The sequence below is a fragment of the Protopterus annectens genome, chromosome 11.part0, assembly GCF_019279795.1.
Source record: "Protopterus annectens isolate FY-2018-M chromosome 11.part0, PAN1.0, whole genome shotgun sequence".
Lineage (NCBI taxonomy): Eukaryota > Metazoa > Chordata > Ceratodontiformes > Protopteridae > Protopterus > Protopterus annectens.
In genome coordinates, this window is record NC_056745.1 from 1,198,084,110 (window position 1) to 1,198,110,070 (window position 25,961).

General features: G+C 44.8%; 1 protein-coding gene across 1 annotated transcript in view; it reads left to right on the top strand.

The window, feature by feature from the left end:
* The window catches only part of DLD (dihydrolipoamide dehydrogenase), a 1,015,110-nt gene that overhangs the window by 807,555 nt on the left and 181,594 nt on the right, over nucleotides 1-25,961 (top strand). The window contains exon 11 of the mRNA XM_044088560.1: nucleotides 12,598-12,787. Coding sequence (XP_043944495.1) covers nucleotides 12,598-12,787 — 190 coding nt within the window. The remainder of the gene's footprint in view (nucleotides 1-12,597; nucleotides 12,788-25,961) is intronic.

Genomic DNA, 25,961 nt, shown 5'->3' on the forward strand with positions numbered 1-25,961 from the left:
AGGGACTAACATTCACTCTACCCCCTGCCCCCAAACCCCAACAGACACATCAGACTACGCATGGGGGGCTCACCTGGCAGGGAAGTGCATTCAGGGCAAATGGAACCCAAGTCAAATGCACCTGCATGTCAATCAAAAAGAAATGTTAGCCGTACAGAATGCTCTGACAGCCTTCAAGGACCACATTCTTCCAGGACAATTAATGGTAAAGACTGACAACACCACTGTTATGTGGTTCATAAACAAGCAGGGGGTACTTATTCTTACCCCCTCTGCAGACGAGCCATGGCTCTGTGGAACACAGCCTTGAGCTACCAGGTTCATTTACAGGCTCAATTCCTGCCAGGAAAACTAAGTACACTGGCAGACAAACTAAACAGAAATCTCATGGACCCAAACAAGTGGAAACTGGAACCAAAGATTTTCAACATGTTGATCAACAAATGGAGGATCCCAGATATAGACCTGTTTGTCTCCCCCCAGAACTACCAATTGGACAAATTCTGCACAAGGACTCCCCACAAACAAGCTTGGAAAGTGGATGCTCTATCCTTCAGCTGGAAAAGTCTATCCGTTTATGCCTTTCCTCCTCTGCCTTTCCTCTCCAAAGAGCTACTAAAGATCAAATACAACAAAACCAAGGATGATACTGATTGCACCAGACTGGCCACGCCAACACTGGAACCCCCTCTTGCGCAGTGTGTCACATGTGGCCCCATGGTAAGTACCTCAGACCCCTACCCTGCTGTCTCAGCAGGCGAGCCAGTTTCTGCACCCCCAGCTTCAAACCCTGAACCTGGCAGCCAGGCTAATTACCTAATCTCTCCGTTACCATTCCTCAGTAAACAAGTGTTTGATGTCATTTTGGAGGCAAGAAGGCCTAGTACTAGAAAATCTTATGCCGAAAAATGGAAAAGATTCTGTGCCTGGAACCAAACTCAAGGGATGGGCACAGCAGCTCCCAATTTACCTCAGATTCTTCAATACTTAACTAAGATGCTTCACAAGGGCCTTACCTTTTCCTCCATCAAAATTCACGCCTTAGCCATTTTAGTTCATTACAACACGGAACCCGCCCCTCTTTTCTCACCCACTGCTCAAGCAGATGTTCATCGTGCATACAGCTGCAGTTATAACAGATGGGTTCTCCTGCCGTCAGGCGGGTCCTCGGTCGGCCGAATTCCAAAGTCTAGGTCCGGCGTCGGTTGTCGTCGCTTCTTCCCTGATGTCAGTGCGACAGGGGTGTAAAAGAACCAGCCGACGCCATTTTCTTCAGTCTTTCTTGCCGCGCAGTGCCCGAAGCAGAAGCAGTTCGCAAGTGCCGGTCGGCCAGCTCCTGAGATTACGAAAAATTTGGAACCGAAGTCTTCTTAAAAGCTAAGTACCCGTTGGAAACTTTTCTTGCCTCAGACCGATGTCAGACAAAGTTAATAATTGTATTTCTTGTGGGAAGCAAATACCGCATAAGGATTTCCATTCCCTCTGTATACCTTGTTTAGGCCCAGACCACGACGTCTCGGTCTGTCGCTTTTGTGCTACATTCAACAAACGCACTATTAAGCGTCGGGCGGAATTCACCCAGCATTATTTTGGGAAAGCATTTAACTATACTATGTCGTCGGATACTCCGACCTCGGTTTTGTCTAAAAAACGCAAAGACAAGGACCGACACTCTAGGTCCGCGGCCTCTACCGACACCACGCCTAAGCCGACTACACGTGGTCCGGTTCTCAGCGAGGTGCCTACGCAGCCCCTGATTACCGACGACACATCTTTGGCGGTGTCTCCTGTACCCGAGGTCGCAGGCTCCTCGGCCCACACCCTGACTACAGATACCGAAGCCACGCTTGGTGTTGAAACTCAGAATGTGGACAGGTCCACCTCCACTCAAGGTGTCTTCAGACCTTCCTCTTCTTTCTCCATCAAGGCTTTCACCAAGTCCAAAGCTACCATACACCCTAAGAGACCAGCTACACAGAGCCCATCTCCAGGCCCCATGCCTAAGAAACAGATGCTTAAAATGGCTGAGGATTTAATTACTCTAATCAGAGGTTCTCAGCCACCTCCGGACAAAAGACCCAGAGTGGAGGAAGATTCCCCCTCCTCTGATCAGGGCTCCATTATTTCAGAGCACTCTGATTATCAGGAGCAGTCTTACTCCCCTTTTGAAGACTCTGATGCAGAGGAATCTATCCCTTCTGTATCCCCCCCGTGAGGATTACTCATTTGGTGAAACTCTGCATACTTTAAGGGAACACTTCCACTGGGAAGGCCAGGATTATTCAGATTCCAAGAAAAGGCTCAGGGAATTTCTTTTGTTACCCCAGCACAGGCCTCTGGCTATACCTCCTGTCCTGGACATCCTAGATGATGTTTACTCGGAGGCCTGCCTTAACCCGGATTCTCTTCCTCCAGCTCCAGTTAAGCCTGACAGGTACTACAGGGTTCCTGACTCACACCAATTTTTATACAAAAGCCATGCGGCTGACCTAGAAACCATCTCACAGGGGCCCAAGGGAGTTAAGGCCTCCATTGCCAAAACCCATTGCCTTCCGAGAGAGATTCCAGATCCTTAGAAAGGTGGGGAAAAAGGTATATACCTCGGCTACCTTATCCATGAGGGCCTTAAACTGTCAGTTTCATATGCTAAAATACCAACAGTTTCTGTTATCTCAGTTGAAAAGTAAAATGTCACAACCTGAACAACCAGACATGAAGGAGTTGCAGGATTTGATGCATAGTGCAGAACAAGTGGGTAAACATACCTTACAATGTGGTTTTGATGCTCTAGAGGCCTCATGTAGAGCTGCTGTTACAGGCTCAGTCATACGTAGGCATGCCTGGCTCAAGGAACAAGCCTTGCCTGATCATGTCAAAGCTAAATTACTAGACGCCTCTTCAAAAGGATGTACTATTTGGGGCAAATGCTGAGGAAGTATTACGGAAAATGGAGGAAAAGGCTAAATCAATGCAAACTGTGAAAGAATTTCTGCAGGTCCAACCCCACGCTTTAGTAGAAATTGGCCTTCCAAAACTGGTCCTTTCCTGCCACAGACAGACCCCAAAGAGGCAGATACAGGCCCGAGGGACAGAGGACAAACACAAGGCTCGTACAGAGGCAGACAATGGCAAGCTCCTACACAAAGAGGTGGTGAGGACAACTCGCAATCTTTCAGAAAGCAAAACCAATGACTTTCCCTTTGCATGCCAACCAGGTCTCAAATGGCAGCCCCCTTAGGAGGAAAGCTGGCACTATTCTCAAAAAATTGGCATATTGTCACAAAGGACAAATGGATCCTGGACATTATAAACAGAGGCTACAAATTCCATTTTCATACCCTTCCAAAAATGAAAGGCATGCCAAACCTGCCACACAATCAAAGGGCAGAGGCACAAAAGCAAATTTCAGGTCTTATAAACATGAAAGCTATTCAAGAGGTACCTACACACGAACAAGGTCAAGGCTTTTATTCCAGGCTATTTCTGGTGCCAAGGAAGGGAAAAGATTGGAGACCGATTTTGGATCTTTCCATCCTAAACACATTCCTACTGCACAAAATTCAAGATGCTCACTCTACAGCAACTTCTTCCCATGCTGGGCAAGGAGTCTTGGCTGGTAACATTGGACCTCAAGGAGGCATACCTGCATGTCCCAATCAGACAAAATTGCAGAAGATACCTCAGATTTCTTGCAGGTTCAATCCATTATCAATTCTCTGCATTGCCCTTTGGTTTATCTACTGCGCCCAGAGTATTCACGAAATGCCTGGCATCAGTAATTGCCTACTGCAGACTTCAAGGAATACAAATATACCCTTATCTGGACGACTGCCTGATCCAAGGGGACAGCAAGCACATTCTTCTGAAACATCTGGCTTGTGTAATAATATTATTAAACTCTCTAGGATACACAGTCAACAAAGAGAAATCAAGACTAATACCCTCTCGAAAGATAATTTTCCTGGGTGCCAATTTGGACACAAACACCCAGATGGCCTACCTCACGCCAGAGAAGCAGGGGCAACTAATTCAATACTTCAGAACACTGGCAAATTGCACCAGGCTGACTGCAAGGAAAATCCTGCAGGCTCTGGGATTCATGGCATCTTGCATCTTACTAATCCCATGTGCAAAGCTGCATATGAGAAAACTACAATGGTACCTAAAAAACATATGGTCTCAACACAGCCACAGTTTGGAAACAATAATACCATTAATTCCATGTTTGCAAAAGGAATTTCTGTGGTGGGCTCAAGCATGCCAAACAAACACAGGCCTTCCATTCAGCAAGCCTCAAGCAAATCAAGTCATCACAACAGACGCCTCGGACTACGCCTGGGGGGCGCACATGACAGACCGGTGCATTCAGGGCAAATGGACCCAAAAAGAAAAGCACCTTCACATCAATCAAAAAGAAATGCTAGCAGTGATAAATGCTATTATAGCTTTCAAGGACCTTCTACAACCAGGTCAGCTATTGATAAGAACAGACAACACCACAGTTATGTGGTACATAAACAAGCAGGGAGGAACACATTCTTATCCCCTATGCAGACTGGCCATGTCACTTTGGAACATGGCCATGGACTTACAAATGGAACTACAAGCACAGTACTTGCCAGGCAAGGAAAACACGCTGGCAGGCAACCTAAGCAGGAATATGACAGATCCACACGAATGGAAGTTGCATCCAAAAGTTTTTACAGAAATAATCCAAGAATGGGGAAGGCCAGACATAGATCTCTTTGCCTCTAACAAAAATCATTAATTGACAAAATTCTGCTCAAGGATCTTCCATCCAAAGACCTGGAGAGTGGACGCTCTCTCTTTCAGTTGGACATCAATGACAGTTTATGCCTTCCCACCTCTTCCTCTGCTGCCCAAAGTCCTATTAAAGACCAGAGCAGAGAGACCAAAGATGATCCTCATTGCTCCGGACTGGCCAATGCAACACTGGTACCCACTCCTGAGGAGCCTGACGCATTCCCCAACATGGACCATGCCTCTTCTGACTCAGCACAGCTTCAAAACTCTTCACAGTCAGCTGAAAACACTCAATCTAGCCGCATGGAAGATTCCTTAGCATCGCAGCAGGCCCTGCTCTCCAAGGAGGTGCAGGATGTCATTTTGGAGGCCAGAAGGCCATCAACTAGAAAAGCTTACTCTGCAAAATGGAAACGTTTTTGTGTTTGGAATGAGAAAAAGGGCCAGTGCCTTGAAAAACTGAATTTACCTCAAATACTACAATATTTGGCTGAACTGCTAAGCAGTGGACTTTCGTTCTCCTCCATCAAAATCCATGCCTCAGCCATTTCTGCAGAATACAACACTGATCCACCTTTATTCTCTCACCCTCTATTAAGACAGTTCCTCAGAGGGGCTAAGAATTTAAGACCTCCAAGAAAACAACCAATACCTGCTTGGGATCTTAATTTCATTCTGGAAAAACTGACTTTGCCTCCTTTTGAGCCAGCTGCCTCATCAGATTTACAATATTTGTCCTGGAAAACAGCTTTCCTTCTGGCTATCACTTCAGCTCGTAGAGTTTCAGAACTACAGGCTCTTATGGCTGTCCAGCCTTTTATCATCTTCCATCAGGACAGAGTTTCATTACGCACCACAACCCATCCTTTATGCCTAAAGTGGTATCCAGGGTAGCTTTAAATCGGGCCATACATTTGCCTACCTTTTATCCTAATCCTCAAAACAAAGGGGAGAGATTACTGCATTTCTTGGACATCCACAGACAACTATGTTATTATCTGGACAGAACAAAACCCTTCAGAAAATCAGAACAGCTTTTTGTGGCCTATGTGGTAGGAGCTCAAGGAAAGTCAATATCCAAACAGACAATCTCAAAATGGATAGCCCACTGCATATGCTTTTGCTATTCCTTTCATGGCAAAACTGTACCTACAGGCATTAGAACTCATTCTACCAGGGCCACAGCCACCTCTGCAGCCTTCCTCAGAGGAGTTCCTACCAAGGATATTTTAGAAGCAGCCACTTGGAGTTCTGTACATACCTTCTCCAAGCACTACAACCTACCATTATACTCCATATCTAGAGCAGGCTTTGCCACTGCAGTCTTGCAGGGCATTTTGGCTCCACCTAGTGCCTACCACCCCTTTCTTAGCTTTGGGACTCTACCCATCTGTTATGACTGCAGCTGTATGCACGATGAACATAGTACAGTTTTGTACCTACCATAAATGTAGATGTTCGAGTGCTAATACAGCTGCAGTCCAGGTTTCCCTCCCTCCTTCCCCTCTAGGGGTCTTCTTTTATGGTGTATTTGCTTGCAGCTACTGGTCTTTGATTATATTGCATTGCATTATTACATAATTTTATGTATTGCCTTCCTTCTGGGGGCACCTGACATCTGGGGCAAGAAAAACTGAAGAAAATGGCGTCGGCTGGTTCTTTTATAACCCTGTCGCACTGACGTCAGGGAAGAAGCGACGACAATCGACCGAGGACCCGCCTGACGGCAGGAGAACCCATCAGTTATGACTGCAGCTGTATTAGCACTCGAACATCTACATTTATGGTAGGTACAAAACTGTACTTTCCTCAGAGGGGCCAAAAACTTAAACCACCCAGGAGAGCCCCAACTCCAGCCTGGGACCTTAATATTGTATTGGAAAAACTCACTCTTCCTCCTTTTGAGCCAGCTGCAACTGCAGAGTTAAAATTTATTTCTTGGAAAACTGTTTTCCTTTTAGCAATCACTTCAGCAAGAAGGGTGACTGAATTACAGGCCCTTATGGCAGTTGGAGCCTTTCATCATCTTTCATGCGGACAGAGGGTGTCTCTCAGGGCCAATCCCGCTTTCATGCCCAAGGTGGTATCCAGTGTGGCATCAGTCCATTCATTTGCCAACCTTCTTTTCTAATCCACAGAACAAAGGGGAACGGATACTGCACTCCTTAGATGTGCACAGACAACTTAGATTTTACTTGGACAGAACTAAACCTCTAAGGAAATCTGAACAACTGCTGGTGGCATTTGCTGCAGGGGCAGAGGTAAGGCTATTTCAAAGCAAACCATTTCTAAATAGATAGGCCATTGCATTAATTTCTGCTACAAGCACCATGGAAAACCTATCCCACAGGGGATTAGACCCCATTCAACCAGGGCTGCATCTACCTCTGCAGCCTTTCTCAGAGGTGTCCCTACAAGAGACATCCTAGAAGCTGCTACCTGGAGTTCTGTACATACTTTCCCCAAGCATTACCATTTGCCAATTTTCTCTAAATCCAAAGCTGGCTTTAGCACTGCAGTCTTATAGCTGGTCCTAATGCTGTCTAAATTCCTCCTCCCATTCTTAGCTTTGGGAATCTACCCAAACAATAATGATTGCAACAGTGAAACATGAAGAACATAGTACAGTTGTGTACACTTACCATAAATGTAGATGTTCGAGTATATTAACTTTTGCAGCTCTGGTTACCCTCCCTCCAGCCCCCTGACTTCTTTTGGCTATATCTCTGTTCTCCTTTACTATACTTAAAAGTTTTTTGGTGTATTTCCTTTTTTATTGGGGGTATAACCTTAGATATATATATATATATATATATATATATATATATATATATATATATATATTTAATTGCTTCCCATTAAGGGGGGGGCACCTGACATCTGGGGCAAGAAAAACTGTTGTAATGGCGTCGGCTGCATGTTTTATACCCCTGACTACCTGACGTTACCGAAGATGAGACAGCAACCGACGCAGGACCCAAGACTTTGATAATCAGGCCGACTGAGGGCTACTGCAAGCAGATAACCCAAATGTGATGACTGCAACAGTGAATACACTCTAACATCTACATTTATGGTAAGTGTACACAACTGTACTTTAACCACCACCACCTTACCATAGATATATATATATATATATATATATATATATATATATATATATATATATATATATATATATATATAAATTTTTTTTTTTTTTTTTTTTTTAATCATTTGTGCCCCTGACAAAAAATTAAAAATTGCTGCAGACATTTTAAAAAATTCTAGGAAGAAATGTTCTTGTTGCTAAAATGTAATTTCCTTCACTGGCAAGTAAGTAAAGGTGACCTTTCCTTTCAACTACAAAAGGTCCATGCGAATGCAAAATGTTTTTTTCTTCCTTGTATAGTCAGAATCTGAAAAAAAAACTTTGGAAGTTTTTGGTTAAAAGCTTTAAAACAATGATGTGTTGAAAGGTATCAGCCGGTTGCCAAAGAATAGGTTGATAAGGTTCTTCAATGAAAATATTTGTAGGACCCAAACCAGCATCTCCCTTTTGGGCTAAACGTTTGTGTATTACATCACCCACTGGTTTAGACAGATGGGGTAAGAAGGTATACACCTCTGCAACTCTTGACATAAGGCTTTAAATTGCCAGTTTCACAAATCTCAGCAGCATATCATGGAACTAATTAAACAGAAAATGTTGCTGCTTCCAGATGGCGCAGAGAATAGAGTTACAAGAGTTAATGCATTCTGCAAACCAAGTCAGTAAACATACTTTGCAGGGTGGTTTTGATGCCTTAGAAGCATCTTGCAGGGCTGCTGTCACTGGGTCTGTACTGAGAAAGGCATGCCAGACCATGTCAAAGCAAAATTGCTAAATGCTCCATTGAGCCAGGAACGCATGTTTGGCACAAAAGCAGAAGTTTTCAACAATATGGAGGAAAAAGCTAAATCTATGCAAACTGTTACAGATTTCTTACAGGTACAGCCACCTGGATTCAGTAGGCACTGGCCTTCTAAAAACTGATCTTTCCAGTCCCTCCCAGCCCTTCTCAGTCCAAACCCAGGGGCAACAGACCACCAAGACTACAATCTTAGGGTATGCAGACATGTAAGCAATGGAGTGCTCCCACCTCTAAAACTGGGAGTGGTAAGCCACCCCTTATGGAAAAAGTTCACAATGACTTGTCTGTCGATCTTCCCAGCCATGTCCAAGTACTTGCACCCCTAGGAGGAAAACTCACCCTGCATGCTAAAAAATGGGATGTCCATTACCCAGGACCAATGGGTCCTAAGCATTGTATCCCAGGGATACAGATTCTACTTCCACTCACTGCCAACCCCAAGCGAGGTGCTAGACCTTCCCCCAAACCAGTGGGCAGAGGCTCAAAAGAAAGTACTTTCTCTTCTCAGTATCAGGGTTATTCAACCTGTTACAGTAGAGCAATGGGGACAGGGTTTATATTCCAGACTGTTCCTGGTGCCTAGACAAAGAGAGCTCATGGTGCCGTATCTTGGATCTGTCCATTTTCAACACCTCCCTGGTGGTCCCAAAATTCAGAAGGCTTACACTGCAACAGCTGCTTCCTATGCTAGCCAAGGATTACTGGCTAGTCACCGTAGACTTAAAAGAAGCTTATCTGCACACCCCCACAAGGGAATCTTGCAGGAAATATCTATGTTTCAGGGCAGGCTCTATGCACTATCTGTAATCTGCACTTCCCTTTGGCTTATCTGCTGCGCCCAGGCTCCTGGCTCCAGCCATTGCATACTGCAGGCAGAGAAATATTCAAATTTACCCATACTTGGACGATGGCCTGATTCAGGTGAATAGTCAGGAATTGCTACTTCAGCACCTGGCATTCGTAAAGAGACTTTTAACTTCTGTGGCGTACACCATCAACGAAAAGAAATCACATCTGGTGCCCAGCCAAAAGATTGTATTCCTGGGAGCAAGCTTGCACACAACTTCCCACATAGCATTCCTCACTCCAGAAAAGCAGGTTCATTTGACAAACTACTTCAAACTAATGGCCTCCAAGACCCAGCTGTCTGCAAGAAAAATACTGCAAGCCCTAGAGTTCATGGCCTCATGCATTCTACTAATTCCATATGCAAGACTGCATGAGGAAACTTCAATGGTACTTAAAAAGTCTCTGGTGTCAACTCTCTCAGGACTTGGAAACACTGATTCCTATCATTCTTTACCTAAGGGCAGAGTTCCTTTGGTGGGCAGAGGCTTGCAACCACAACAAGGGACTTCCTTTCCCTCAACCCTTCGCCGCCCAAACCCTGTCAACAGGCGCATCAGACTATGCATGGGGGGCTCACATGGCAGGCAAATGCATTCAAGCCAATTGGAGCCCAGGACAAATTCACCTGCATATCAATCAAAAAAGAAATGTTAGCTGTACAGAATGCTCTGACAGCCTTAAAATACCTTTTCCTTTCAGGACAACTCTTGGTAAAGACAGACAACACAGTTATGTGGTACATTAACAAGCAGGGGGAACTCATTCTAACCACTCTGCAGGTTAGCCATGGCCTGTGGAACACAGCCTTGAGCAACCAAGTGCACCTGCAAGCTCACTTCCTGCCAGGCAAACAAAGTACACTGGCAGACGACTTAAGTAGAAAGCTACTGGACCCACACGAGTGGAAACTAGAACCAAACTCATTCATACTTCTAATAAACAGGTGTGGGACACCAGAGGTGCACCTCTTTACCTCCTCCAAAACCATCAATTGAGAAAACTTTGCACCAGAAATCCCCACAGCCAAGCATGGCGCGTGGATGCCCTATCCTTTACATGGGAAAATCTGTCAATTTATGCCTTTCCCCCTCTTTCCCTCCTCTCATGATCAAGCAGGACAGACCAAGGACAATCCGTATTGCACCAGACTGGCCACGCCAGCACTGGGACCCACTCATATGCAGTCTGACAGCAGTGCCACCCTGGCGCCTACATCAGACCCCCTTTCTGCTGTCAGCAGGAGGGACAGATTTTGCATCCTCAGCTGCAAACACTGAGCCTTGCAGTCTGGCTTCTTCCCTGAACACAACACCAGCAACCCTCGGCTAACAGGTGCTAGCCGTCATCCTTGAGGCCAGAAGACCTAGTACTAGGAAATCCTATTCAGAAAAATGGAAAAGATATGTTCTTGGAGCCAGTCTCTAGGAAAGAGCACAGCCATGCCCTCCTTACCTCAAATTCTAGATTACCTAGCAGAGCTTCTCCACAAAGGCCTTTCCTTCGCATCAGTTAAGATTCATGTCTTGGCCGTCTCAGCTCATTACAATACGGAGCCACCTCTCTTTTATCACCCTCTGATCAAATAGTTCCTGAGAGGAGCTAACAATTGAAGACCCCCGAGGAGAGCTCCCACCCCTACCTGGGACCTTTTCTTTGTACTAGAGAAGCTCAAGCTTTCCCCTTTTGAACCTGCTGCTAAAGTAGAGTTAAAATTCTCTTGGGAAACAGCCTTACTTCTAGCCATCACTTCAGCAAGAAGTGTCTGAGCCACAGGCAATAATGGCTGTGGAACCCTTCATTATTTTCCAGGCTGACAGGGTCTCCATCAGGACTAACCCATCATTTATGCCCTAGGTGGCATCAAGTGTGGCATTAGACCAATCCATCCTTTTACCAACCTTTTTCCCTGACCCTCAGAATAAAGGCAGGAGGATCCTGCACTCCTTGGATGTGCACAGACAGCTCAGGTTCTACCTTGACAGGACTAAGCCTTTCAGAAAATCTGACCAGCTGCTAGTCAGTTTTCCTACAGAGGCAGAGGGCAAGACCATTTCAAAGCAAACCATTTCCAAATGGATAGCACACTGCATCCATTTCTGTTACTAACACCATGGAAAAACCTACCCCACAGGGGATCAGAACTCATTCCATTAGGGCTACCTCAACTTCTGCAGCATTTCTCAGGGGAGTCCCTACAAGGGACATCCTGGAAGCTGCAATCTGGAATTATGTACACACCTTCACCGAACATTGTCACTTACCTGTCCTTTCTAAATCCAGATCTGGATTTGCCACAGCAGTCTGACCAGGCCTGCTAGTCAGCCCCAATACTTCTTGACTGCCTCCACCCTTACTCAGCTTTGGGAATCAACCCAAGTGTGATGACTGCAACAGTGAAGCATGAAGAACATAGTACAGTTGCGTACACTTACCATAAATGTAGCTGTTCGAGTGTATTCACTGTTGCAGTCCTGGTTACCCTCCCTCCAGCCCCTTGACTTTTCTTGACTTTCTACCTATTCTCTTTTTGGCCATATCTTATGGCTATGGTATTTACTTTATACTAGAGGTGTTCCACACCATGTAATTGCTTCCTATTTTGGGGGCGCCTGACATCTGGGGCAAGAAAAACTGATGTAATGGCGTCGGCTGCATGTTTTATACCCCTGACGTCATGGAAGAGGCGACGGCATCTGACACAGAAATCCCAAGACTAGGGTATTCGGGCCAACTGAGGGCTACCTGCAGGTAGATAACACAAGTGTGATGACTGCAACAGTGAATACACTCGAACATCTACATTTATGGTAAGTGTACACAACTGTACTTTTTATGTCATATGTTAAATGTCTTTAAGTTATAGGGTTAACAGCAATTTATTTTGTTACTGCTCTTTTAGTGGTAGCATGTATAATGTTGAGCTGTTAAAAATGTTCAGAAAGTTATACAGACACGCTATCAAAGAATAGGTTTTATAGTATTTGAAATGTCCTTAGCTGTGATGTTGGCCCATTGTGGTCTACTAAGGCTGAATTTTTTTTTTTTTTTTAATTTTATTATTTATTTATTTATTTTTTTATCGTTTTGACAGCATCTATGCTATTGGCGATGTAGTTGCTGGCCCTATGCTTGCCCACAAGGCTGAGGATGAAGGTATTCTTTGTGTTGAAGGAATAGCTGGCGGTGCAGTTCATGTAGACTATAACTGTGTCCCTTCAGTAATCTACACTCACCCTGAAGTTGCTTGGGTTGGAAAATCAGAAGAGCAGTTGAAAGAAGAGGTGAGGATTAATTTCTTTTTCTTAATGCACATGCTTTACCTTAATTTATGCTATAAAGTACTCTAATGTATGTGTATATTTAGTTTGTGGCTCTTTTCTTCATATGTAGCGGTTTATTTTCCATGTTGAAATGCTTAACTCTATTCATAAATGCACTGCATAACTTGGATGATACGGCTGCCTATTTTCTTGATTTTTATAATTACCCTATTTTATTTGGGATTATGTCTGTTAACAAGTTCTACATTGCAGCAGTCTTCTGTCAGCTGGAGTTTTCAGCAATAAGATCCATTGGGAGACGATACACCACCACTTATAGTATATTGACACATTTGCGTAAAACAAAGATTGTTGTCAGTTTTGTTTAACACTTGTCACAAATGTGGGTAATTTATGCAGTTGTTTCTAACCACCACTGTTTGGTGTTTAGCACTTTGTAGATTTTTTTTATCACCGTGTCCCTCCTTGTTACTGAGCTGTGCCTTTGGTCCCCATGGCTGCACTTGTTCCGCTTGGCGTGGATGGGTTGATTAAATTCTGTAGTAAGCCTTCAACAAATCTGGTCCTTTCCTGTCCAAGGAAAAGCTTCACTGTACAAACTTGCCTTGAGAGGTCACCACCCCTCCATTCAAAGGCAAGAGTCATAGGGGTAGGGCTTCATATGTATAGCTAATGATGGTAGGAATGTTTGAATATTAAGGGGTGGAGAAGCTGTAACTGAGACAGTATATAGCCCTATTTGTCAAGACACATCATCACATACCTTTCAGGTGGGAAATGCTTACAATCTCCATTGGGGAGCACCTGGCTCTAAGTAGTAATTTCAAACCCTTCCCCAATAATGGATGAGCCACAAGTCACTTCTCTGCCTGGCTCACCCAGCTTCTGAGTTGCTAATCAAACTCTGGTTGCCTTGACCATAGTCAGAACACTATCCTTTTATGCTTTTGAGCTAAGGGAGTTGTTGTCTTTCGGCTTTTCCCGGTTAGGGGTCACCACAGCGGAACTCCGGTCCGCTAATGATTGGCAGTAGATTTTGACGAATGCCGAGGTGTCAGCTCGACATTCAACCTTCAACGAAGGCACGCACATTTACGCATGTCTTTCGAACGCCCACCCAACCACGGGGAGGACATGCAGACTCCACATAGAAGGCACTCCCCGCACTCCAGCCGAGAATCGAATGGGAGAACCTCTTGCTGTGAGGCAGCAGTGCTACCACTGCATCGAGTAACTGTAGAAATTAAGTCCTGCTTTCAGTGGTCTCCAATTGTTTGGCACTTCACATATACATTTTCACTGGAGCTGTGACCCGTTCTTCCCATGGCTGTATACACACACGCAAGCGCGCGCACACGCACGAGTAACATGCTGTTTCTCTGCCTAGGTTAAGAAGCATGCTTGCTGCCAAAGTCACTTTTTTTGCTTACACTTTGTAAGATGTCTTTGTATCAGTTGTAGGAAAGTGCCCACTTTTCTGTTATAAAATACTCTAAACCTTGGTCACTAAAATCTAGAGAATGCGTAGTTATGGTCAGGTGACGGTAAGGCTCATCAGCCTCTTTCCCACCACCCCCACACACACACACATTAGGTCAGGGTGTTGTTTGGTCTGTCTCCACGTTTCTGAACTCCAACTCTCCTACCTTCTTAAACATTCATGCCTGTCATAGAACATCTCATTCAGTTCATTCACTTCTTTGCTGGACGTCCTAATTTCCCCTTGACTACTTCCTGTCTCTTTCAAGTCATTATCTGCTTTTCTGCTTGTATGCCCTTTCTACCTTAACCTGTTCTCTTTGACTTTTTCTGCAGTTGGTCATAGGATCATAGGAAGTTACTAGGCTGTTGGCCCTGAGGCCCTTACAAGCCTAGCCAAGAATTTAGCCCATGTTCCAACAAGTCATCACCCTATGCCACTGTCCAGCAGGGACACAAGTGGAATCCCAAGGGTGTATTTTCTGTTCCCCGGCCAGTTATCCAGGTTGCGCTGAAAAGGTTTAATGAGGTACTCTGATTTATATGGAGAGGGAATCTGTTCCACAAAAGAGGGAGTCTCTGAGAGACAAATCTGTCCCGCCAACAAGTCATGTTGATGTCACAGACCAGGTTGAGGTCACGCATGCGGGTTACTCAAGTGGAGCTTGACTTGCGGATATGCAGCAGTCCCATCAAGGTGGGGTCTGAGATTGCTTTGTATGCCAGACAGAGGTCACCTCTGAGGAGTCTGTAGGAGACTGAGTAGAGGGACAGGGCTTTTAGCTTACCTGTGTACGGTAGATGTTTGAGGCCCTGGATTCTCCAGGAGAGGGAACCACTGTGGTCTCTCCAGCTGCTGCATGTGCTTTGTGAGGTACCTGCCGAAAGGGACATTCTACTCAATAATGAGTCTTATAAGGGAAGAATACAGAGATGTTATGACCACCTTGTACCTGGATGAGATAGTCTTACTAATGAGGTGAGCCATGTAAAAAGCTTTCCTTACAATGGAGGCAGTATGGTGGTCAAAAGTCAGTTTCCTGTCAACCTGGGTGCCCAAGTCCCTCATGATTGATTGCATGCTTAGTACTTTATTATCAATGTGATAATTTGTGGGAACATCACTCTCTCCAAAAGGGATGATGATGCATTTTTTGGCATTCTGTTTGACACCATTGTTTCTGGCACCAGTCATTTGTTTGGGTGAGACCCTCTTGGAGGATGTCCACATCGCTAGGTGAATTGATGATAGCACCCCGCTTGCAGTCATCTGCAAACTTGGCCAGCCATAGCCCACTAGATTTGTCCTGCACCTCTGAGAAGTATATCCCAAACAGAAGTGGCCCCAAGACTGATCCCTTGGGTGCACCGCTTGTTATGGGTCTACTACTTGAGATGGCGTCCTCTATTTTGACTAGATGGGTTCTATCAGTGAGCCAGTTTGCTACCCATCTGGTAACATATGGACTGATGCCTAGTTGAGAGTTTCTGTTATACCAGAGTGGGGAATAGTATCGAAGGTTTTGGCAAGGTTAAGATAGGCGGTGTGCACAGTCTTCCCCTTGTCTATGGCCTTGGTGACTGTCTCAAAGAAGTTGACCAAATCTAACAGTTATGACCTCCCCTTGACAAAACCAGACTGTGTGGGATCAAATGTCTGGAGGTTGCCATTGTCCTTGTTAATGAGGTCCATGATAATCCTCTCCATGGCCTTGCAGATCAGGCTAGTTAGGCTGATGGGTCTGTAATTTCCTGGATCTGTGGATGCTCCACCTTTGTGCAAAGGGATGACAGTAGCTGTCCTCCACTCGGCTGGGACAAAGCAAGTACTCATGCTTTGGTTGAATAGGGTTGCCTAATGGTGCTGCAAGTTCCAGCCTGAGTTCATGTAGGATGCAGCCTGGGATGTTATCGGGTCCCATGGAGGCTGTATTTTTTGCCTTTGAGAGGAAAGTGATGACTTGCTCCCTTGCAATAAGGGGAGGGGGCAGGTCCTGGGGATGTCCTGTTTTACTGATGGGGAGACAGAGGAGTGAAGTTTTCAATGAACCTGTCAGAGAGCAGGTTGGCTATATCTACAACATTTGTGTATGTGGTGTCCTTGACCACCTGTTATGAGCAGATGTCCTTCAAGGATGCATCTGCAGTCTTTACAAATGGGTTGTCCCGTCGTCAGGCAGCCCCTCGGTCGGCCGGGCTCCAAAGTCTGGGTCTGGCTTCGGCTGGTGTCGCACTTCACCCGACGTCATAGCTGCAGTTTTTCGGGTATAAAGGCATCAGCCGACGCCATCTTCCTCAGTCTTTCTTGCCGCGTGGCGCCCGAAGCAGAAGCTGTTCGCAAGTGCTGGTCGGTCAGAACCAGAGATTTCATACCGAATACTACTTCAAAGACTTCTAAAAAGCTAAGTACCCCGTTGGGGACTCTTTCTTGCCTCAGCCGATGTCAGAAAAAGTGAATAACTGTTTAACTTGTGGGAAACAAATACCTCATAAAGATTTCCACTCTTACTGCTTACCTTGTTTAGGCCCAGACCACGACGTAGCAGCTTGTCTAGCCTGTGCTTCTTTTAACCGGCGGACGCTTAGACGTCGGTCAGAATTTGCAGAACAGTATTTCGGCTCTGAATTTGCTTATATCATGCCGTCGGACTTCACAAATTACCAAAAAACGCAGGGAAAAGGACCGACACTCGCGGTCCGCGGTTTCGGCCAACCGCGAGTGTCTCGGTTTCGGCTGAAACCGAGCAAGCAGTTCTTCCCCCGGCCGAAAACATGCCTTCTACCGAGGCCTCTTCTAGCCTGGTGGAATCGGCTTCTGAAATCCAACCTTCTGTTGCGGTTTCTCAGGAATTAGCAGACACTATTCCCTTGGATATTTCAACCCCTGCACGTGGAGCTGCTAGGCCTCCTGCAGCCATGTCTATTAAGGCCTTTGCCAGGGCTAAAGCAGCTAAAGCTTCAAAAACGGTGCCTGTCAAACCCCCCTCTCACAGGCCCAGCTCCAGTTCCCATATGCTTTCTTTGGCTCAGGATCTCATTTCTTTTATTCGTGGCTCCCAGCCTCATCCAGACAGGGCCTCTCACCCACCTCCAGAGAAGAGGCCTAGAGCAGAGCCCCCTGAACCAGTATCCACAGATGACTCCTCTGATGACTCAGAACATACAGACCCTCCTGAGGCTCCTTATTCCCCTTACGAAGACTCTGATGCTGAAGAGTCCATTCCTTCAGCCTCTCCACCTGAGGAATTTTCCTTTGGGGAAACCTTGCATGCTATGAGGGAACAATTTCAGTGGCAGGGGCAAGATTTCTCAGACTCCAGAAAAAGGCTTAGAACCTTTCTACATTTGCCACAGCATAGGCCTTTAGCTATACCTCCAGTTCTTTCTGTTGTAGATGATGCATTTAATGATGCTTGCACTGCTCCTGATTCATTACCTCCAGCCCCTGCTAAGCCCGATAGGTTCTACAGGGTCCCGGACACTCATCACCATTTATCCAAGGCTCCTTTTGCAGATCCAGAGACTATCTCCCAGGGTCCTAAAGCTGTAGCAACTACATCTGCTAAAAACCCCCTCCCCTCTGAAAGGGAATCCAGATCCTTAGAGAGATGGGGTAAAAAAGTTTACACTTCTGCTACTTTGTCAGCTAGAGCTTTGAACTGCCAATTCCATATGATTCAATATCAAGAGTTTATGCTTGACCAGTTAACTAAAAGCTGTCCTCTGAAGAATCTCTAGATAAAAAATATGTTCAGGAAATGGTACATAACATACAGCAGGTTAGTAACCATTCTTTAAAATGTGGCTATGATGCACTGGAGGCTTCCTTTAGATCAGCCATGACTGGCACAGTTATCCGGAGACATGCATGGTTGAAGGAGCAGGCATTACCAGACCATGTCAAATCTAAGCTTTTGGATGCACCCGTGGACAAGGTCAATTTATTTGGTTCCCCTGCACAGCAGGTACTAAAGAAGATGGAAGAGAAGGCGAAATCTGTACAAACAGTGAAAGATTTCTTACAGGTTCAACCTCCAAGGTTTAGCAGGAACTGGCCCTCCAAAATTGGTCCTTTCCAGACTCCTCTAAGACACAGAGAGGCAGGAATAGGCGTTCAAGAGGCAGAAACCAATCCAGGGGTGCCTACAGGGACGCCAGTGGCAAGGTAACAACCAGCGAGGCACGACGCAGCCACCACCACTACAACAACACAATCACAGTGGCTTGATGTGGCACCGCCTACCAGGAACAACTGGAAGCACCCTTAGGCGGAAAGCTAACTTTATTTTCAAAAAACTGGCATTGCATCACAAGGGAAAATGGATTTTGCAAACTATAGACCAAGGTTACAGGTTCCATTTCCATACTCTACCAGGAAAGAGAGGAATGCCAAACCTACCACCTACTCAAAGGGCAGAGGCTCTAAAGCAAATATCTCAATTATTAAGAATGAGAGCTGTGGAAAAGGTACCATCTATGGAGCAAGGAAAGGGATTTTACTCCAGACTCTTCCTGGTACCAAGAAAAGAGAACAAATGGAGGCCTATTCTCGACCTGTCCTCTTTAAACACATTCCTCCTTGTTCCAAAATTCAAAATGCTGACCCTACAGCAGCTTCTTTCCATGCTGGGCAAGGAGTCTTGGCTGGTAACTCTAGATCTCAAGGAGGCATACCTGCACGTCCCCATACGACCAATTTGAAGAAGATACCTCAGATTTCTTGCAGGATCAGAGCATTATCAATTCTCAGCATTGCCCTTTGGCTTATCTACTGCGCCCAGAGTGTTCACGAAATGCCTGGCATCAGTAATTGCTCATTGCAGACTTCAGGGGATCCAAATTTATCCTTACCTGGACGACTGCCTGATTCAAGCGGACAACAAAAGCAAACTAACAGAAGACTTACAGAGAGTCATTTACCTACTGCAAGCCCTGGGATATACAGTCAATATAAAAAAGTCAAGGCTGACTCCATCCCAAAGAATAACTTTTCTGGGTGCAGAGCTGGACACATCAAAACAAATGGCATTCCTAACTGCAGAAAAGCAAGAGCAACTACCTCTCTACTTCTTGGCATTAACAAAGCAGAACCATCTAACTGCAAGAAAAGTACTGCAAGCCCTAGGCTTCATGGCATCCTGCATAATTCTGGTCCCTCATGCCAGACTGCATATGAGAAAACTACAGTGGTACCTAAAGAATTTGTGGTCCCAACACAAGCACAGCCTAGAAGCCAAAATTCCAATAATCCCATGCCTGAAACAAGAGTTCCTATGGTGGGCTCAGGCCTGTCAATCAAACAAAGGATTGCCCTTCTGCAACAGTCAACCAAGCCAAACCATCACGACAGATGCCTCAGACCTCGGTTGGGGGGCACACATGCTGGACAAGTGCATACAAGGCTTATGGACTCAAGACCAGCTGCGCCTGCACATAAATCTAAAGGAAATGCTGGCAGTAAAATTGGCAATCCAGTCATTCAGACCATTTCTCCAAGAAGGTCAGTTGATGATAAGGACAGACAACACCACAGTTATGTGGTACATCAACAAACAGGGAGGCACACATTCATATCCTCTATGCCGGCTGGCACTGGACCTGTGGGATGTGGCTCTGAGCTACAACATTCAGTCACAAGCAATTTTGTACCGGAAAAGAAAACATTCTGGCAGACATTTTAAGCAGAACTACCACAGATGCCCACGAATGGATGCTGCATCCGGACATCTTCAAAGCCATCACAAGAGAATGGGGATTACCACAAATAGACTTATTTGCATCCCCACTCAATCACCAGCTAAAGAAATTCTGCACAAGGACGTACCACCCACTTGCTTGGAAGGTGGACTCCCTATCTTTCAGTTGGAAAAACCTGACAGCTTATGCATTCCCACCACTTCCTTTGATGCACAAGGTGCTGTTGAAGATCAAAGAGGAACGTCCAAGGATCATTCTGATAGCTCCAGACTGGCCAAGACAACATTGGTACCCATTGCTGAGGAGCATGTCTCGGGAACAAATATGGACACTGCCCCTGATCCCATTGCTGTTAACACAGAACAACTACAACATCCTGCATCCAAACCTAAAAACTCTGCAGCTAACTGCCTGGAACATTACATAACCGCAATTAACCCAGAATTATCCCAAAGGGTTAAAGACATAATCCTTGAGGCTTGTAGACCTTCAACAAGAAAGAATTATGCAGCAAAATGGAAAAGATATCTCATTTGGAGTACTGCAAAAGGAGAAGATGTGGCGCTAGTAAACATAGCCAACATACTGGAGTACTTGGCAGAGCTCTTCCATGCAGGCCTGTCCTACTCTTCCATCAAGATACATGCATCAGCTATTTCAGCAGAATACAGCTTGGATCCTCCTGTCTTCTCTCATCCTCTGCTCAGACAGTTTCTGAGAGGAATTAAAAATGTAAAACCTCCAAGGAAACAACCATTGCCAGCATGGGACTTGAACTTTGTGTTAGAGAAATTGACACTTCCCCCTTTCGAACCAGCAGCAACAGCAGAATTACAATACTTATCTTGGAAGACTGCTTTCCTACTGGCAATCACCTCAGCAAGAAGGGTCTCTGAACTACAGGCATTAATGGCAGTGCAACCCTTCCTGATCTTCCATCAAGATAGAGTGTCCATGAGAACAAATCCCACATTTATGCCTAAGGTGGTATCCAGAGTGTCTTTAAATCAGGCTATCCACCTACCTACATTCTTCCCCAACCCTCAGAACAGGGGAGGAAGACTGTTGCATACCTTGGATGTACATAGGCAATTACGCTACTACCTGGACAGGACCAAGTCCAATAGAAAAACTGACCAGCTTCTGGTAGCATATGCAGCAGGAAAGGAAGGAAAATCTATTTCAAAACAGACAATCTCCAAATGGATAGGAAATTGCATTAGATTTTGTTACTCCTACCACGGGAAGAAAACTCCAGAGAACATCAGGCCTCACTCCACAAGGGCTACAGCCACTACCACAGCTTTCTTACGAGGAGTGGCTACCAAGGACATTATAGAGGCTGCTACTTGGACCTCCTTGCATACATTTGCCAAGCATTACAATTTACCTTTATACTCTAGATCCCGAGCAGGTTTTGCCACTGCTGTTTTGCAAGGGATCCTAACTACACCATAATCTCTACTTTTTTCCTCCTCCCCTAGTTTTGCTTTGGTATTCTACCCATTTGTAAAGACTGCAGATGCATCCTTGAAGGACATAGTACAGTTTTGTACCTACCATAAATGTAGATGTCCGATAGGAATGCATCTGCAGTCAGGATTACCCACCCACCTTCCCCTCTGTGGTACTCCTAGGGTATTTGCCATCCTTCAGCTAGCTTGGGGGGGATCTATTATGGTGTATTTGTTTGTATATATGTACATACATGCTTATTTTATGTGTTTGCTCTCTACTATTTGGAAACTTTGGCATTTATCCAAATTTAGCCATCAAAGAGGGCACCTGGCATCTGGGGCAAGAAACACTGAGGAAGATGGCGTCGGCTGATGCCTTTATACCCGAAAAACTGCAGCTATGACGTCGGGTGAAGTGCGACACCAGCCGAAGCCAGACCCAGACTTTGGAGTCCGGCCGACCGAGGGGCTGCCTGACGACGGGACAACCCATTTGTAAAGACTGCAGATGCATTCCTATCGGACATCTACATTTATGGTAGGTACAAAACTGTACTATCTGGGTGCTTCCCTTGAGATTGCAGACATATGTGAAGAAGGCCTTGTGATTGTCTTTAGTAGATGTGGCCAGTTTGGACTCTTAAGTTTGCTTTGGAAGATTTCACTAGTGCTCTTATTTGCTTGTTCAGGCTAAGGAGCGATTGCTTCCAGTTGGGCATCTGCTCCTCCTTGGTCCTGGACAGCAATTTTTTCCTTTTAATATAGAGTTTATTTATTGTAGATGTCTACAAGACAGGTGTACTCTTCCTTGAGGAGGATGATGTCATCCTGTCTAGTATTCCAGATTCCATGCAGCTATATAAATGCTCATGTAGTACTTTGGTTGTAGGTCTGGGCATATGTGCCAGTTCCTGTGGAGGGGGAGGGGGCTGTGAAGCTGTATATAACTTCCCTCAGTAGGTTGTACTCAGCTTTGGAGAAGTTTTTTTATTTGACCCTAGCAAGGCAGGGATCGGGGGAGATAGTGACTTTGAAAGTGACTGCTTTGTGGTTGGATCTTACCAGGGATGATGACACTGTAGGGATGCTGCAGTGGTTACTCATGTTGATTAGTACCAAGTCCTGGATATTTTCACCTCTTGTGGGGGTGTCAACCAACTGGTCCAAGGCATTTACATTGAAAAAAATCAATGAATCTCTGGGCATTTGTGTTTTGGCATGAGTATTTCTTCCAGTCTATGGTTGGATAGTTAAAGTCGCCCAGGATCAGGGTAAAGGGTTGAATCTTGATAGATTCGAAGAGGTCCAGATAGCTGGAGTGGGCATCTTGAGTCAGAGTTAGAGGCCTATATCTAGCTATTATTTGAATAGGGATCTTGTCAATTGTTAACTGCACTTGGAGTGTTTCCTATGCATCATACTGTTTGACCAGCCTAGAGGTGTGTATTGTCTTCTTCTCTGATGTCATCATTTCATCTGTCGTAAAGAAGTATGCATTGTACCAGCCATCTCAGGCTCTTCATCTCTAACACTTTTGTCTTCTAAAACTGTCTTGCCTTCACTATCCAGGTGTCTGAACAATACAGAAGTACTGGTTGCACCATTGCTTTGTACACCTTACTTTTCAGCTTCTTTGGCGTTCTTCTGTCATGCAGTATTACTGACACTGTCTGCCAGTTTACTGATTTGATTTACTGAGTTTGAGTCTAGCTTTGTCCTCCTCATTCAGACTTCCCTTCTCCTCAACCACCTGTCCCAGATGGCTCCCTGTTGAAATGCCAGCAGTTGAAATGCTGTGTGCCGACAAGCCAAAAAAAAAGAAAATCTGGAAGAAGAGCAAACCTTAAAGATCACTTTTTAATATCTGTGTGCGTGCACACACACACACACACGCACACACACACACACACACACACACACACACGCGCACACACACACACCATTCCCTGAACTTATATATACCAGCTCTGAGATTGCCATAGCTCAGAAAAAAGGAATGTTCCAAGAAATGGCCATCTCTGATTTGGTATATGCAAGTCTTTTTTTTTTTTTTTTGGTCATTCAATCTCCGTGTTTCGGGACTTCTTCTAGCAGGTCCTACATTTTAAATGGTTACTGACCCAGATACTTGAAGCTGTTAACCAGCTTCACTATTTTTCCTTGTACCTCAGTTTTCAGCTTCTTTTAATTTCCAGTTGTTGCCATAACAGCCGTCTTGTCTGTACTTAGTTTTATAGTTTAATCCTATGTGCCTCCAGTATTTCATTCCATTCATAGCTATATACTGGGCTAATGACCACAAGGGCTTTTATAAGCCTAGCTGTACAACCCAATTCTGTTGGGTCCATGTGTATCATGGTCATTTATGGTGGGGGGGGGGTATTTTAATTAGACGGTTTCTAGAGGTTATGTGGGGAGGTATGTTAGTTTGGGCATTATTGTTTGCTTCTGTCTATCAGAGACATGGGAGCCAGATCTGGGGAGGATTTCCAATTTCCCATCCATTGCATTGGTACATGGATAGAGAGCCTATGCTAGAACATGAGGATCTCTGAGAAACATATGTCTCGCCAATATGTCTTTGTCACACACAAAATTTAAATCCTTGGACCTAGTGGATCTGATGCTGCATGTGGATTTGCAAAAGGTCTGTCAGAGCTGGATCTGATGATGCCTCATATTTCAGGTATAAATAACTTTTCAGTAACCTGTAGGAAACTGATTATAGAGGTAGACTTTAAGGTGATCCATATAGGATAGTATGTTTATACCCTGGATTCTCCTGGTAAAGAACCTTTGTTGGTGTTCCAGCTGTTTCATAAGTCTGATAAGGGCCAAAATAAAGTGACACTATGACTTCCTTTGACCTGAATGCCATGCCCTTACTTAAAAGTTGGGAAACATAAAATGATTTTCTTACTACTGTGACCACATATCGGTTAAAAACTATATTATTGTCTACATATATTCCTAGCCCCTTGACTATCAGGTCAGCTTACTTGGGGGTTTCTTATTGATGGATTTATTAACCTTAGTGTCAGTTTTCCAAAAGTCACTGTAATGCATTTCTTATCACTGAGTTTTAATCCGTGACTTTGGCACCAGTAATTTCTGTGTTAGACTCTCTTGTAAAATGTTTGTGTCGTGGGGCAAATCTGTGATAGGATCCAGTTTGCAGTAATCTGTGAACTTGGTCAGCCAAAGGCCCTTGGCATTAGTCTTTACCTCCAAGAAGTAGATTACAAACAAGGGCAGTCCCAGCACGAAGCCCTGAGGTACACCCTGCTGGTGGCCAGACTCTTAGCGGAGGTGGTCTCACTAGTCTTGACTTCCTGAGCTCTATCTGTGAGCCAGCTGACAATGCAGTAAGTTTTGTAGGGGTTTGTGCCCATTTCAGAGAGTTTGTCAACTATACCAGAGTGCGGTATTGTATCAAGTGCCTTCGCTATGTCTAGATAGGTAGTATGCACCTCTCATAGGTTGTTTCTAGGCTAATGACCACTAGGGCATTTACAAGCTTAGTCATTCACCCCAAACCATTTGGGTCCCAAGTATCATACTGGAGGGGGCATGTTAGTAGATGTGTAACTAAAAATTTGTAAGGGGGTGAGGATAATACTTTTTTTATTGACAGCATCTGTCTATAAGGGACATGGAGGCCAGACCGGGGTAAATTTACGACTTCCCATTGAATTGTCAAGGTTTGTTTGAATATGGTCAGGGATGAACTCTGTTTTATATGGATGGGGAGCCAATTCCATAGTGCAGGGTTTCTTTGGAACGCACATGCCCCTCCAACACATTCTGTTTGTGTCACAAGTGAAGTTCATATCTCTGAATCTAGTGTTTGTGGTGCTGTTTGGTTTGTGCATGTGGGGTAGATCTATTGGGGCTGGATCTAAGTAAGCCCTGTAAGCCAGGCAAAGATCCCCTGTCAGCAGCGTATAGAAGACTGAATACAGAGACTGCTTTTAAGTGATCAATGTAGGACAAAGATATTCATGCCCTGAATTGTCCTGGTGAGAAACCTTTGTTTGCATTCCAGCTGTGGAAGTGTCTAATTAGATTCATGTCAAATGGAGGTATTGTATTCAATGATAGGTTTGGTAAGGACCAAATAGAGTGGTACTATAACTTCCTTGGACCTGGAATGCCATACACTTACCTGTAAGTTGGGTGACATAGAATGATTTTATTATTATCTTAGCTATATGTTGATCAAAGGCTAGATTGCTGTCTAAATGTCTTCCTAGATCCCTTACTAGTGAGTCGACTCTTAAGGGCATTTTATCGGTGGAGTAATTAACTTGTGTTGACAATTTCTCAAAGGGCATTATAATGCATTTTTTGGCATTGAGTTTTAGGTCATTGCTTTGGCACCAGTCATTAGTCTGTGTTAAATCCACTTGCAAGGTGTTTGTGTCTGGTGGAGAATCTATAATAGCTCCCAATTTACAGTAATCTGTGAACTGAGTGAGCCAGAGGCCTTTAATGTTCACCTTGATGTCTGAGAAGTAGATGCCAAACAGGAGTGGGCACAG